The sequence below is a fragment of the Paralichthys olivaceus genome, chromosome 19 (assembly GCF_024713975.1).
Source record: "Paralichthys olivaceus isolate ysfri-2021 chromosome 19, ASM2471397v2, whole genome shotgun sequence".
Taxonomy (NCBI): domain Eukaryota; kingdom Metazoa; phylum Chordata; class Actinopteri; order Pleuronectiformes; family Paralichthyidae; genus Paralichthys; species Paralichthys olivaceus.
Window position 1 is genome coordinate 9,437,700 of NC_091111.1, and position 15,587 is coordinate 9,453,286.

The following is a 15,587-nucleotide window of genomic DNA, read 5'->3' on the forward strand; positions in this document are numbered from 1 at the left end:
TTGTCCTTCAAGTAGAGGAACACAGTGTATAGCTCAATGTTAACATCTGGGCCACATATGGCAGACGTATGGCTTCATTGATGTGACTCAACAAAAACCTTATCACCCATTTTAAAACTGCAGTTCCAGTCATACCCACACCACCTACAGCCAAAACACAGTAAGTTGTTTATGTATGAGACCACCACCTTTACAAGGGGCTACTACTTGTTAGAATTTGGTTTAGGTTAGGATTGGGGTAAGGCCAGTAATAACGATGGTTATGGCCAGAAATGACCTCTGAAGTCAGGGAAACACTACTGTTTGTGAGCGCACAGATATCTTTAAAGGGACCATTCTGAGCCCAGACCTTACAGAGTAAGAAAAGTGGGGATATTTTGTCTGGTCCTAACTTTCTAACCCTAACCGTAGCTTAAGGGGTAAGGTTATGCATTTACTTGTGATGGTTAGGATTAGGTTCAGGTTATGTTCAATTAAGTACAAGGTTGTGTGTGTTGACCAAAATGTACTCGTTCATGTAGCACATCTACATGCCTCCATACTGCTCCTGTGGTGTCATCCAAGTGTGAGCTTGTGTGAGAGCTTGTGTGTGCATGAACGGCTCCGGGGTAAGAAGACATCAGAGGAACTTTAGACTAAAAACATGGCGTAAATGATGCTGTTCCTAATTTGAATTTGAATTTCGGGGCTTTCGAACATTTGGATGACACCACAGGAGCAGTTTGTTCGTATGTTTTTACGTTTGGAGAAGTGGTCACCAGTAACTTCAATATATTGGATTCGGCTGCAACGCTGTTTACCCCTGAAACTCCAAAAGTGTCTAGTGAACTCAATCGCTTCACCCACCCCTCCACCTGCATAGTGGTGAGTAGGTAATGAGTGACTTCTCATTTTTTGGGGTGAACTATTCTTTGAGGCCCTTATCACAGTGTAGTTTACACACCGTGCCTGGGGGTGTTTATGGCCCCTGTGGACCCGGGTGATCTCTCTGTCTAATCCAGCTTCTGCCACACTCCAGGCACGAGTACATCCTCAGTGACCCCGGGTCTGCTGCAGTCACCGTGACTCCACCACTAGGCTTCCCCTCGGCCTATCGCTGCTCTCCCGCATGCTGACGCCGAGACCCGGAAGTGCCGCCGTCGCTGCAGCTGCTTTGTTTTGTTTTGGTTGTCGGAGTTGTGTAAGAGAGCGACAGGCGGAGTTCGGTCCGGGAGAGGGACGCTCTTCAGATGGGGAGAGTCCAACCGGGGATGGAAGATGACGGACCGGTAGCTGACGCCTGCGGGATGCCGAGTTTCATCAGCAGCTTCGAGGAGGAAGGGAGGGCGAGACTGTCCCGCAGCCTCGAAACTTCCGTCGCGGACGGCAAAGTTGAGCGGCCGGTCGCAGACGAGCACCGCGGCGTCGGCAGGTCAGACTCCCGGTTGTCGCTCGACGGAGGCGGCGGAAGGAGCGGCGGCGGCGACGAGGGGAAGGATGCGGGGGGCAACAACAACAACAACTGCAACGGAGGAGAGAGGAGGAGGAGGGCGAGTGCCGTGGAGATTTTGAGGAGGAATTTCGGGGTCGTGAAATCTCCCTCCCTCCGGTTCACCGCTAGCAGGCGGATGCAGGAAAACAACGACGGTCATGGAAGCGAGTGTGGCGACTGCAAAAAGTCGGACGTAGAAACGGGCGACGCGGGGATTAAAAACGAGCCAACCCCGAGCGAGTTGACCACTTTGGATGCACATGCGGTTCAGTGGCATCGAACATGTGACAGTAACACTGTGAGTGTAGAGGAGACAATCACTGTCAAACCACATGTCTACTGCACTGTTTACTGCATCGCCAACGACGTGCACCGCAATGAATCCGCGCACCGCCGCGACGATGAGGCGGACGCACCTGACACTCCGAACCCGGGCTCCGAGAGGGAGCAGGAGGCGGGTTCGAGTCCGGAGCCGCCGCTGTACACGCTGGACGACCTGGTGGACCCTTTTGGGGACATTTCCCACCAGTTGTACAAGGATCAGGACGGTGCGGGGAGCGCGGTGCAGGGCTGCCGGGTGTGCCTGGAAGACAAAACCATCGCGCCCTTGCTCTGCTGCAGGATGGCAGTGTGTGATGAGTGTTTGAAACTCTACGTCAGCTCCCAGGTCGGTGTGTGTGTGTGGGTGGGGGGGCAAAGTTGTGGAAAGAGGATGATACAGTATATAATGCAGCAAGATGTGTGTGTGTGTGTGTGTGTGTGTGTGTGTGTGTGTGTGTGTGTGTGTGTGTGTGTGTGTGGAGTAAAGATCATAATACAGTGTATTATGCAGCAGGATGTGTGTGTGTGTGTTGGTGAGGGGGCAAAGTTGTGGAATGAGGATGATACAGTATATAATGCAGCAGGGTGTGTGTGTGTGTGTGTGTGTGTGTGTGTGTGTGTGTGTGTGTGTGGAGTCAAGATCATGATACAGTGTATTATGCAGCAGGATGTGTGTGTGTGTGTTGGTGAGGGGGCAAAGTTGTGGAATGAGGATGATACAGTATATAATGCAGCAGGTGTGTGTGTGTGTGTGTGTGTGTGTGTGTGTGTGTGTGTGTGTGTGTGTGTGTGTGTGGAGTCAAGATCATGATACAGTGTATTATGCAGCAGGGTGTGTGTGTGTCCCAGGTTGGTAAGAGGGATGATGGACAAAGTGGTGGTGTGTAGACAATACAGCGCAGCATGGTGTCGCAGTGATATGTGTGTGTGTGTGTGTCCCAGGTTGACTTGTCCTTCACCAGCGAGTAACACACACATACACTATCGTCTCTGTTACACTTTCATGTCTTGTGTTTGCCATCTTGTTCGCCCCAAGGCAGGGGCATGACTGTGAATTCAGAGAAGTCTGGAAAAATACTGATCCCTCACCAACAAGCCGACACCACATGTTTCACTTACTTACGGAAAAAAATACCTGGATTAAGAGTTTGAAGTTCACTGTTTGCTGATAATTAGGACAAATGTGTGTGATTATGACTAATGCCTCAGCTCAACATCTGCAGGTCTCCTCATCTTGTGATAAATGTTGTTTACGAAGAATCTGGGTCACAGACACATTCTGCACTAAAATTCAGACCCTGGCAGGAATGTTTTTCACAACAGCACACTTTTTGTGTATGCGTGTGTTTTTGATATTGGACTTATTCAGAAGAGTTTGCTCGCCCGATGCTCAACCATTTAAGGAAGATCCCCCCTACTCAAATGCAGCACTGTGTACTTGTGTGTACTTCGTCTCGGCTGTCCTACTGCATTACCTACATATCTACTGCATTGACGGAAAACCTTTTGTTAATGCAGTTTGTAAGAAATGCTGAAAATGTGCATGAGCATCCCAGCAGCGTGTTTTAGGCACAGATAAAAAGAGAAGCCCCAATGAGGCTCTGTTTTCACCCCTGTCCATTTGTTTGTTTGTTGGTCTTTCCACAGGATTACATGAAAACTATGAAAACAGATTTCCACAAAACTTGGTGGAAGAATGGGACAGAGGCCAAGAAAGAACCCATGACATTTTGATGCAGGTCCAGAAATAGTTTTTCATTTTCTTTAGAGTTGTGAGACAGGACGTTTTTCTCAGTAAATAATTGATGAACCTCGGAAAGAATATCATGTAGATCTATAAGGAATGCAGCAGGAGATTGTCCATGTAAGATGTCTTCAAAGCAACATCGCAATCGGCCCTGATCGCCAAAAGCTCTCAAATCTCACTGTCTGTACAAGTTGATATTTGTCGGCAGCCTTTACATGTGTGGAATCTCTTTTTTATCCTGAGATTTATCTATTTGTTTCTCTCAGTTTTCCGCCTGTCTCGCTTTCTCGCTGTAAATTTTCAGGACATTTTCCTGCTGTATTCTCACACGGGTTCACTCTGAGCTTTTCTGGACATTTTACTTGCAGGAGCAGTTCGTGAAAATGTCTGAAACAACTGACATGTGCATTCTCACGTACAACCCTTCCAGAAAAAAAAAGAAATTTCTGGAGTTGAGTGCATTTGTGAAAGCAGCTTATGAAAATGCAATTTGGTGCAATTTGATTGAATTTAAGGGGAATGTTGGACCGTGGCGGAGGCATGTGCTCAACTGAGTGGCATTTTAGTTGTTTGGTCAGTCTAAAGGAGACAGCATGCCTTGTAGCTACAATGCCTTCTGGTGGAAATTGTTAACTGAGGAGGCAGTTTCTTCCACTGTGCATGACTTTTGAATATTGATGAATATTGATGAGTAACGAGTCTGGTCAGAGATCTTATCCATTGATCCTGGTGATGAACAAAATTAATAATTGATAGATAAAACATTTATCTTAAGTGTAGCTGCCATGGAAAAGGGTGTAAGCAGTGAAAGGCACTTTTCCAACTGCTGCCTCCCACTGCAGCTTAAGTGTATCATGATGGATTTTTATTTTTTTAGTATTTAAGTGCCTTGTTCGTGAGCTGGTGCAGTAATCGTCTTTAACCTGTTTTGATAAAACAGTGGACTACTCTATACTTGCTATGCATGGGTGATCATACATACAAACACAGAGACAGTCTCTGTGATGAGTACACTGAGGATGAGATAAGGGTCATGTAAACTCTCCTGTGTAGTTGGAATCTGTTTCTCTTCATGTGCGGCACACACACTCAGTGTCAGCACTCAGTAGGTACAGTGAGTGTGACATCAGAGAGATCACAAAATGTGTAGTGGGGATGGAGCACTTTGCTCCAGGGCACGTTGGCAAGGAGGGCAGGCAGGACATGCATCAGGAGGTTGGAGTGCACTGGTTTACTTCTTATTGTTCTGCCAGAGGTTAAATCATAGACTGTATAAAAAGATGGACTATGCATTATCCTCCACTGCCCCGAAACTAAGCCAAAATATATAATGCTGCCTTCTTGTGCATTAGCAGACAGAGTCTACGCAGTCGCAGTCTGTCGATGGAGCTATTGTAGCTAGGTCTTGTCGATACAAGTGCTCGATGAGTCATGAGTCCATCACAGCTGTCAATCATGACATTTCACCCTGTTTTTATAGCATCAAATAATTATTTAAAACTAAACTTACCAATAATCAGCACTTGAACACACATTAGTGTGATAAGAGCTACCCAAAAATATTTGAAGTGTACTTTGACTTTTTAGTTTGGTTCATGTCCCATACACTAACATGGAGGAGGCAGGATTTATGACACATACTGCAGTCAGCCACCAGGGTGGTGATTGAGACGCTTTTGGCTTCACTTGGGGAGAAGTCATGCCGTCCATCTTTATTGAGGATTAAAGCCCAGTCACTAATGAGGCAAACATAATTGCTGAGGTCCTGGTTAAGGTTAGGGATTAGATGTTAATTATAATTTGGTTAAGGTTTTGGTTTGGACTGGACGTTATTAAAATGTCCTAATAAGGATAGCCACACTAACTCGAGTGTGTCATAGAGAGAGAAGAGTGGAGGCGTTGCTGTCTAAACCTGTCCAACCAGTCAGGCTGTGGTCACCACAGATCACAACGTGTGCCAAGTGTTATGGCAACATTAATAACACATCAGTTCTCATGCCTGCAGAGGATATGTTTTCATAATCAGGGAATAGTCTTTGGGTGTGTGCACGTGCTGCAGGGGATATAGATATAACAACGTCAAAGGTGTGGTGCTTTGGTTCTTTGCTTTCTGTTGTCACGTCACACATACTGACAAAATACCTTTTGTGAGCAAAACAGGTCGTTCTGGCTTTGAGGATCAGAAAGTGTTGGGAGAGAGAAAATAAAACAGAAAGACAATATGAAAAACATTGTTTAATTCCATTTTTATTCATAACAATTGTGTCGCTGTGTGACTCAGTCTTCTGTTCAACTGCTAATCCTTCACTCCATTCTTTGGTAAATTATTAACCATTTTACATCAGTGGTGTGAACATATTCATGTAGCACTGGTGCTGATAGTCCATCTCTATATCAGAGAAAACCACCACACAATGGAACAGTTGGTGTTGCTAGACGCACACTGATTCTAAATGTGAAACGTGTGTTATATCTTTTTTAACCTCGCATTTATTTCATGTTGAAAGTTTAATGCACATACACACTGCAATGGTTTCATTTTCAGTTGCTATCAGTCACCCTTTCTGTGACGTTCCCCCAGGTGCGAGTGGCCAAACCTCACATTAGCTGTCCGATCCCGGAGTGCAGTGGCTACCTGAAGGAGAGCGTGGTGGTTTCCCACTTGACCAATGAGGATGTGGCCAAATACCGTTACTTCCTGGAGTTGAATCAGCTGGATTCGAGCACCAAGCCGTGCCCCCAGTGCAGTGACTTCACCTCTCTGAAGAAGCACAACAACCAGTCCGAGCACAAGTACAAGGTAAGAAGACGGTTACGATACACACACACTGCCACCTGCACAGAGCAGAAGATTTAGAAACAGTGAAATAAATGAAATTAAACACAAACAGCTGATATATACCACCTACTAAAGTAATAAAAAGTAATCTAGGGGTGCTGCATAGCTGTGTCACTCCCCTCTCTCTCTCCCTTTCATGTTAAATCTGTCCCATCAAATAAAAACAAAACGTGCCCAAAAAGCATCTTTAAAAATGGAAATCTGAGCATGAGTCTGCTGTCTTCTGTCCTTACTGTAGATTCAGTGTGAGAATTGCCAGTTTGTGTGGTGCTTTAAATGCCACGCGCCCTGGCACAATGGCCTCAAATGTCGGGACTACAGGAAAGGAGACAAACTGCTACGAACGTGGGCAAGTGTCATCGAACATGGACAAAGAAACGCCCAGAAATGTCCACAGTGCAGGGTAAGAACCAGAGATCATTTCTGGGGGGGGGGTCACCAGATGCTTTTGGAGACAAAAATACAAACAATATAGTGGAAATGAAATGACTGATTTCAGAATGGGAATTGTTTTCACATTACATTGTCTGTACCAGTGAAAAGATCTGCTCCAGAGTGATTTATAGTGAGTGTGTTTGTGTGCTTGGACAAGTTCTGGACATGTGTTGATTGTACTGGTGGGTCGTGACTCTAAAAGGTTGGGATACAAGCTTGTATGATGCTGTTTTTATGCTGTAGAGCTATGTATTATGGTTGCTGGCTGTTGCTGCAACAGAAGGTGGTCTGTAAATGGAAAGGGAGTTGACTGATGGAGCGTGGAATCAGTGTAGATGAATAAATCGATGAAGGTAAAGAAGCATTAAAAGCAGGACCGGGTGATGGATGGGGCGCTGTAGAGCTGGGGATTTAAAGCGCATGGGCTGCAACAGATCCCAGACGCACAGATAATGTACATATTGGAAAAATAATAACATCTGTTGCTGCACAGAATCACATCTGGTCGACTGTCACAGTCACAAACCCAGCCTGGTCTTACCTCTCAGTCTCGTTAGAGCCAAGTGAGTCTACATTATCTAATGTGACTGTCAGAAGATGAGAAAAGGAAGGCAAGAATCAAGCTCATTACCGGTACATGGGAAATGTTTGCTCACAGGAGCAAACGCCCTCCATCTGTGTTTGTCACACCGCGGCTCCCTGTCCCTGAATTCCTGCTCTGGAAGCAGAGAGAGAGGATTTAACTGTGAAGCCGACAAATTGGTGTCAGGCTGTGTTTGGGTGGGGGAAAAAAAAAGAGGTGGAGAGCAGCTACGGGAAGACAGCTCAGTGATACAGCAGCCAAGAAGCGGAGATCCATTAGCTGAGCTGCTGCGTTCATGCTGCTGTGTCCTTCAATTGATACTGAACCTGAGTCTTTTAGTTTCAAATGTGGAAACAAGAAAAACAGCTGCCAGTGTTGCATTCAAATGTCAACCAAGTTCCGAAATTGTACCATCATTGTGTTTTTATCTCTTTCCGTTTCTAGATCCATATACAGCGTACAGAGGGATGTGACCACATGACATGCACACAATGTAACACAAACTTCTGTTACCGCTGTGGGGAGCGCTACCGACACCTTAGGTGAGACACTTTCTTTCTTCCTTGTTTTTTTTTCTCTTGCTGCCACTCTTCTTTCCCGCGGCTCAGATTTGATTTCCACTGTCTTTTTTCGGCAGGTTTTTCGGGGACCATACTTCGAACCTCAGCGTGTTCGGCTGCAAGTATCGCTATCTCCCCGATAAACCTCATCTGAGACGGCTCATCAGAGGCTCCGTCTGTGGTATGTTGGTATATTTTGTGCATGTGGTTGGGGGAAGTGAATCCGGGATCTGCACCTTGAGAAGCTTTTTATTTTTCTTAGCATTCTGTCAGATATATTGAGATTTACACTTATACGGCTAATGTCTCTTCTGTTATTACCTGCTGATTTGTTTTTATTAAGTATAATAGTTTTAACAAAGCATCAAAATGAGTGCAGTTGATGAGTTATGTGTCATTAAATAGTTATTAGGGATAAATGTTTCTTCATGTGTTAGATTATAAAAAAGACTAACGGCCCTATCTTACATTCTTTTGCTAGTTCCAAACTGATGCCGTTTTCATTTTCTCTGTCCAGCGTCTACATTGTTTAAATACCAAAATGCACTTGCACCCATCTGAGCACCCATGGGTGTGCTGTTCCTAAGATAAGGTGTGGTCAGGTGCAACCACTGTTATGGAGAGGCAGCGGAAAGCAATTGCGTATTTGACTGAACCAACAACAACCCGGTCTGAATTCAACAACACAGTATTTCCCCTTTATTATAAGGAAGTATTATCAAGACTCACAGATGGTCTGACATGTATTAGTATGATGCTGATGTAAAGAAGGTGCATGGCCACCATCAACCAGAGTTTAATCTAAATCTAATGGACCACACGGTGCTTTCCTTAGAGCCACAGCTCGAGAATAGCTGAAAACAGCTATTTGCAAAACGTACTGTACGAAAACATTCTGTATGATATAGCTGCATCCTCAGAGAGCACATTCACGTCTGACTGTACTTGCGGAGGCCACCGAGGAAAGCTTTATAATGAAGTGTGAATGAATCACACACTGCATCAGATTATGTTATCCATAATTATCCTTTCACGTTTATCAAATGATTGCAGCAGCGAGCCTGCAGGAGTTTTAACTCCTCTGATAGATTTGTTTGACTCTGTTCTCCATGACAGCTACAGCTAGTCATACCAGCGGGAGCCTGTCGGACTGGCAGCTAATTTGCCCCCTAACAAGAATAATTTACCCATTATAGCTCTCATCGTGTCACGGAGTGTTAGCACCACAGATTTTACACTTCATATGAATGATTTGACTCTAACCTGCTCTGCACTCAGTAACTTCTGTGACTGCACACTGGCGACCAAATGTTAAAAAAACTCTGCAGGGATGCATTAAAATTTGAATACGATGCAACAACAAAATAAATCATTAAAATTGAACCATGCAATGTTTGTCCCAACTGAAAGAGCATGAAATCATTCTGAATGAGTCTCTGTCCACTGTCTGTTTCTCTCTGCAGCCACTAAGGTGCTGATAGCTCCAGTAGCCATTCTGCTGGTCGTGGTGCTGGGAGCTCTCGCACTGGTGATAGGTAACTTAACTACACACATGAACACACATGGGAAGTAATCAGGGGAAGAGCAGTAAACAAGATAACAGCGATATTTTGTTCCAACCAGTAACACGGCAACACTGTCAATGACATGTTTTTCAAAAAGAAACTAGAGCAGTGGCCATTGTAAACATATCTGTTGACAATGGGCCGATGGATGGATGATCAGACAGAAAGATATATGATGGTCCTATTGATGGATGGATGGATAGATAGATGGACATATAGATAGATAAAAAGATAGATTGTTTTTATCTTTCTTTCTCTCTGCATCTTTGTCTCTCTCTCTCTCGTCTGTCTCACTGACTTGTACTTGTTGCAGCTACAGCACCATCCAGCTGCCGACTCTTTCAGTCTTTTGAAACCATCGATGCCTCAGCTGAGCTGTAATTAGTGTTAACCTCTTTCCCGTGTCTGTGTCTGACAGATGTTCTGCCGAGGGCTAACATGCCGTGATGGCAGATTCATATTTGTTTTCATCGTTAATAGAATCAGCGTCTTCAATCCTCCCTCTCTTTCGGCTCGCTTAATTCGACATATGACAAATCTGTTTACAAGGCACCATAATATTGAATAATCAAATCAGATCCATCTGGAAATGTCGTGAGATTTTAACATTGATAGACATTGATAGATATCAGAAAAAAGCATATTCATACATTTTGCCTGGACCTTTACAAACACTGTGCTTGTCCGCAGGTTTGGTGGTTTTCCCCGTCTACTATGTGTGTAAGAGGAGGAAGAAGCAGCGCACTCAGGGCTCTGGACGGTGGATCTGAAAACCTGCCGCCGCACTGCATCCAGACCACGCAGCTTGAAACGACGACGCCCACATTTCCTCAGGGACAGACGTGCCAGGCTGAGTCATCGCAGAAGTATTAGAGGAACATCGGATATTGAGCAGTAAATGAGGACGAGGATAATCAAGCTGAAAAAGACGTAAAAACCCACACAAATGTAAGTTGAATTCTGGAGGAATCACTGTCTGGTCACATAACAGAGAACCAGTGTTAAAATCTCTTAAAACTTAATAACATTTCACAGCCATGAGGACTTTGCCGGACACGTCACTGTAAGTTTCAGCAGCGCACACATGCAGCTTTTCAGTCTCACATTTACCGCTGTCTTTCTGGAGAGCAAATCCAAACATAGGTAACCGACAGACATGTTTACGCCCGCACATGTGAGAATGCATTGAAAGAGGATATGTTCGGTTACTGAAAGAGAACATTTTCAAGGAACACTCACTGCTGGAAGAACTGGTGAATGATCGGAGGCACTCGCAGGTGAATAATGCAGATAGAAAGGAAAGGAAGCACACACTGGAAAGTAGAAGAACTGAAGTCTGATGGTTTGGAGGATGATGCGACTCTGGTACTCTGGGTGGCTAATCCGGATAAAGCTGACTCTGTCTGAGCTCATGTTCTTGCTTGAAGACGTGAAAGTTGGTTTGCGTGGCTTTTTATAAACACAATTACAGCACCAGTGGGATTTTAGTGAACCTCCATTGTTCTCTGTTGAGGATTTCCATCAACTCCTTCCTCTTATGTGCCTCTGTCTTCCTCACTTTCTTTTCATTCTTCCTCGCTGGACGGTGGCTCACACACAGACACACACACTCAAACAGATCACTATAGACTGGAGACCTGGAGATTTGCCCCAGTAACTCACACAACAATCAGCTTTTTCCCAAATGGGTGACACAGAAACACACACACACACACACACACACACACACACACACACACACACACACACCCTCCCGACCTGCCAGCTCCTCTCTATCGCACCGACATGCTGTATGCCAGTATCTGCATCATCAAAAAAAAAAAAAAAAGCTAAGCTGCTGTGTGGTGATTGTGCCAAAACAAAACGCTGAACGTGGCAGGACAAACGGTCGACCCCGTCTCTTTGTTAGCTTAGTTTTTTTGTTATTTTTTTTTAGGTAGCAGCCCTTTGCAGAGGTTTGGGTGGCGTCTCTCTCTGTGTTGTGGCGTCTGTGCAAGATCACGCAGGTTGCAGACGTGATTATGCACGAGGCAACTGGAAACCATTCAGAAGCACTTATGCAAAGAATTAAAATGACTGATCATATAATTTTGCAAATGGTGCCTGTCGAAACACAGAATACAGTGTTTGAGGTTTTAATTTGCTTTTTTATTGTAGTGGGGAGGGTGGTGTACTGAAACATAAATAGGATGCTTGATTCTTATACACGAATATATATTTAATAGAATAGAGGGCGTCATCAGGTTGCTGTGCACTGGATATGTGGTAGATTTAGTTTGGATTTAAATTATAAGGAGGTCAGGTTTTCAAGCATTTCAAGAATCCATCTGAAAAGTTTGGGGTTTTCTTGATGTCTTTGGAAGGAAAGGAGGATTTCTGTTGGCTTGAGAGTTTGTATAGTGACATGGTGGTTTTTAACACACTCACACCTCTTAACTCATTTACACGCACCTAAGCAAGCTCACACAAGTGGCGCTGCCAGGAAGCAGGAGATTTTCAAGAGCTTTAAAGGTCGTCACCTGGCAGCAGCCTGTTCTCTGTCCTTCACTTTATCCCTCTGTCCTTTCCTCCCTGCTGTCATTCCTTCATTTATTGTGTTTCACTGCTTTTTCTCTGATCTCTCACTTTGCTAAACATCTCTTGTCCACCTGGATTTACATCCCTCTGACCTCAGCTGTGAGAGGAGGCGGGGAGGATGCCAGTAACGTTACGAAAGACTCTATTTTACAAGAGTAGGTGAACATCCACTGGAGCTGTGGCTGAAAAAGCTGGAGGCTCTGATATGTGGGGATAGCACAGAGCTACATGTGGTGCACGCTGCGGTCGAGCACAGAGGGGTTTGTTTTTATCCCATCACTTCATGGAGCTATCTTTTCTATGTTGCTCTTTGTGCACATTTTAATGGAGAGACTAGATGAAAACAGAAGGTTGAGGAAAAGCACAATATGTCTGCACAGTGAGTACAGTGATGAAAAAGATATGGAGTGAGACAATGATGAAAGGTTGAGGAGGAACCTGCAGTGCATTTTGGTTAAGGCTGCACTGTTAATCATCTTTAAATCTTAATTCACACTTATCTGTGATCTCATTTTGAATTCTGCTGCATTTTACTTTGGGACATCAGCTGTATCAAAACAAGTGCTTCTACTTTTCCCCCCAAAGAATTTTAAGAGCCCCCGAAATGCGGCATTATCTATTCTTTCTCCCTCAGCCAATGACAATGCAGTGTCACGCCTGCGTGATGAAGAATAAAAGTAAAACAGCAGTGAAATAGACAAAGAAATCCCAGCTGAGAAAATTGTGATTCTCATTTTTCCCAAAATGCTGCAGCCCTAATGTTGCTCACCAGTTACAGGAATATGTTACAGAATGGTTCATCTCTGAATCCTCACTAAATCCAGGATTTAAGGTGTAAAGGAAAAGCAGGGTTGATGATGATGATGAAGTTGTGCACATGGTACATTTTTCCAGCTTCAGGGATCTGAAACCTTTTTCTACTGTCTAGTGCAGTGAAACTGTACATACAATGTTCCTGAAGGACAGAGAGTGAACTGCTCCACACTGATTTCACAAGAGGTTCTGAATCTGGGGTTTGAATGAACTCTCAGGGAGTCTGTTTTTTTCTGTTCACTCTCCGCACACACGAGCTGTGCCACAAAAAATCGCCAAGATTCAAAATGCTGACTGATACATTTACCTAGAGCTGCCTAGCAACTATGTTAATTCTAGGAAGTAAAAAAAGAAAGTCATCTTGTGTCAGCGTTTCTGCGGCCGTGTTGTGAATCCCAGACTGAAAACGGGAACTAGAAGAAAATGTGTTTTGATGAATCAGCACTGGGAAAATGAATGTGTAGGTTTTTTTGGCCAAACAAAAAAGCTGTTGTTGACTTGAAATGTTTTATCGCCTAATGTGTTGTATCTAACTGCTTATTTCGCAAGACACTGACATGTTGGTTTGATTGACATGTGACTGAAGCATGTAGCGTGACGGATGTTTGTACTTTTGATTGTTTGCAGTACAGGGAAATGTATCAGCAGAGGGAAACCAGGTGAATTTTTTTTTTTTTTAGGACTTGAACACAACATGTTACCAAAAGGAGTTGTGCCCAACCTAGAGATGATTTATCTTGTGATCATTGCCAGAAAATTTCACAAAAAACACATCATTTGCTCTGCAGCTTTCCGTGAGCATGAGTTTACTGTCACAGTTATGAATGTGTGCATCTATTTAGCTGCAGGACAAATGTAAATGATATGGTTTTCTAACACTTTGGTATTTGTTACAGTTCATCCACCCAGATCTGATGTCCTACTCTTCTGTTCATGTCTGTTCATGCTTTAGAATTCTGCCCACTGATGCAATGTAAAGACTTATCACCGCATATTACTAACTTCAACACCGACATGAACAATAATTTTGGTTGAAGCTTTACATGCTAAAAAAAAAAAAAAAGCTCTGTGTTGTTCCCTCAGTGACCTGAGAGTTGTTTTAGCCCGTTAGTTTTCTTTGCCGGGGTGTATTGGCAGGCTGATGCCCCTGGTTCTTTTTTAGTTTGTGTTCCAGTCCCAGTAATGTTTGCGTAAATATGCAATGGTGCCTTCACAGCCATTATTGATCAGGGTTTGACAAGCTGTGGTTCAGGTTGAAAATGGGAGTCAAATCTATCACAGCTAGGCCATGGAAGAGTTGTTTTAAGAGGAAAGCTGAAGACCATTTTGTGACAAAATCTGTCAACGGACACACTGACTGAAACAGCTGCTGAATGGCACACACACAAACACATAGGACAAAAACTAAACCCACCATGTTGTTGCATTTGTTATGTAGAGGTGAATCTCAATAAATCTGAATATCGTGGAAAAGTTCATTTTTTCCATTATTTAATTCAAATTATTTTTTTATAGAATATATTCTAGATTTATTAGACAAAGAGTGAAATATGTCTTTTGATTCCAATTATTACGGCTCACATCTCATCTACATAAAAATATTTGAATATTCCTAAAATCAATCCAAACAGGATTCATAATAATGTCAGGCAGGTTGGCCGGCCAACCAAGCACCGTAATATGGTCCGCAAACCAGTTTGTCTAGAATATACACATTTTTCCTTTGTTAAACTGCTGTTGAAAAAAATACTGAACATTTTCAAGATATTTGAACTTTTTTGAGATGCACCTCTACTTTAGAAGTCTGGACTCCAAATTTAAGAGAACAGTGAATGGAACCATTGTTTAATACAGCCGTCAATCTGTTAACCAGCACAGAGCAATGTCCAGGTCAATCAGGCTTTTTGATAACAATGTGTGATTTATCTTGATAAAACTAGAAATTCAAAGAAGAAACCTAATGTCTACATCCAGGGTGAAACTTTCACCTGTGGCTCATACTAACCTCACTGTTTTGACTGTTTAGATTAAAAGGAGGAAACACCCTCCACATTTAATAGTTGCCATCGGGCTGGTTTGAGACTAACACGCTTAGTGAGGATGGTGATTAAACCAAAAAGATGCGTCATTTGCAGGAAATCAAATGTCCATTTCAAGACAATCACACAGAGGAATTTTAACTCAGGAGGCCTGTTGGTGTTCAGTTTGCAGTACTCAGTGTACTCGCTGAAAAAAACAGAATCTTATTTGTACATGTATGACACTTTTAATCAAGGGTGTTTCTATACAGAGAAATGCCTTAAACTTGATGTGAGTGCTCTTTGTTTGCACCCAAAACCCACATTCTTCCACCTGCTGCCACTGATAATCTGTCTGCTGATATTATTATTATTACTGTTCACTCAGCCAGGCACGACGATCTGACGGAGAATAAATACAACTGGATCAAAGTGTCTCAGTCTGACTTATTTAATGTGAATATATGACACCACAAAAACAATAGTTTAGTGCTTTTATTATTTTAGTATTTTTTTAGGATATTGAGTGTATGTGGCCTTCAGTATAAACATCTGTAGGTCTGTCACCATGTCTCTCACCAGTCTCCCTCTCTATCTGTGACCACAATTGTGACTACAGTTTTATGCCAACAGGGGTCGCCATTGTACCATAGAAGCC

At 43.5% G+C, this 15,587-nt stretch overlaps 1 protein-coding gene across 2 annotated transcripts; it reads left to right on the top strand.

Annotated features, from left to right (window-relative positions):
* Positions 1-1,109: 1,109 nt before the first annotated feature.
* On the top strand, positions 1,110-15,361 carry rnf217 (ring finger protein 217). 2 transcript variants are annotated; one of them, XM_020091944.2, is made up of 7 exons: positions 1,110-2,138; positions 6,121-6,339; positions 6,617-6,781; positions 7,841-7,938; positions 8,034-8,137; positions 9,420-9,491; positions 10,212-15,361. In XM_020091944.2, the coding sequence occupies exons 1-7, from the start codon at positions 1,230-1,232 to the stop codon at positions 10,289-10,291; spliced, it is 1,647 nt and encodes a 548-aa protein (XP_019947503.2). In that variant the 5' UTR covers positions 1,110-1,229; the 3' UTR covers positions 10,292-15,361. The 2 variants fall into 2 exon arrangements, with proteins under 2 accessions (XP_019947503.2, XP_019947504.2); XM_020091945.2 differs by lacking the exon at positions 9,420-9,491 and having other exon boundaries at positions 1,122-2,138.
* The last annotated feature ends 226 nt before the right edge of the window (positions 15,362-15,587 follow it).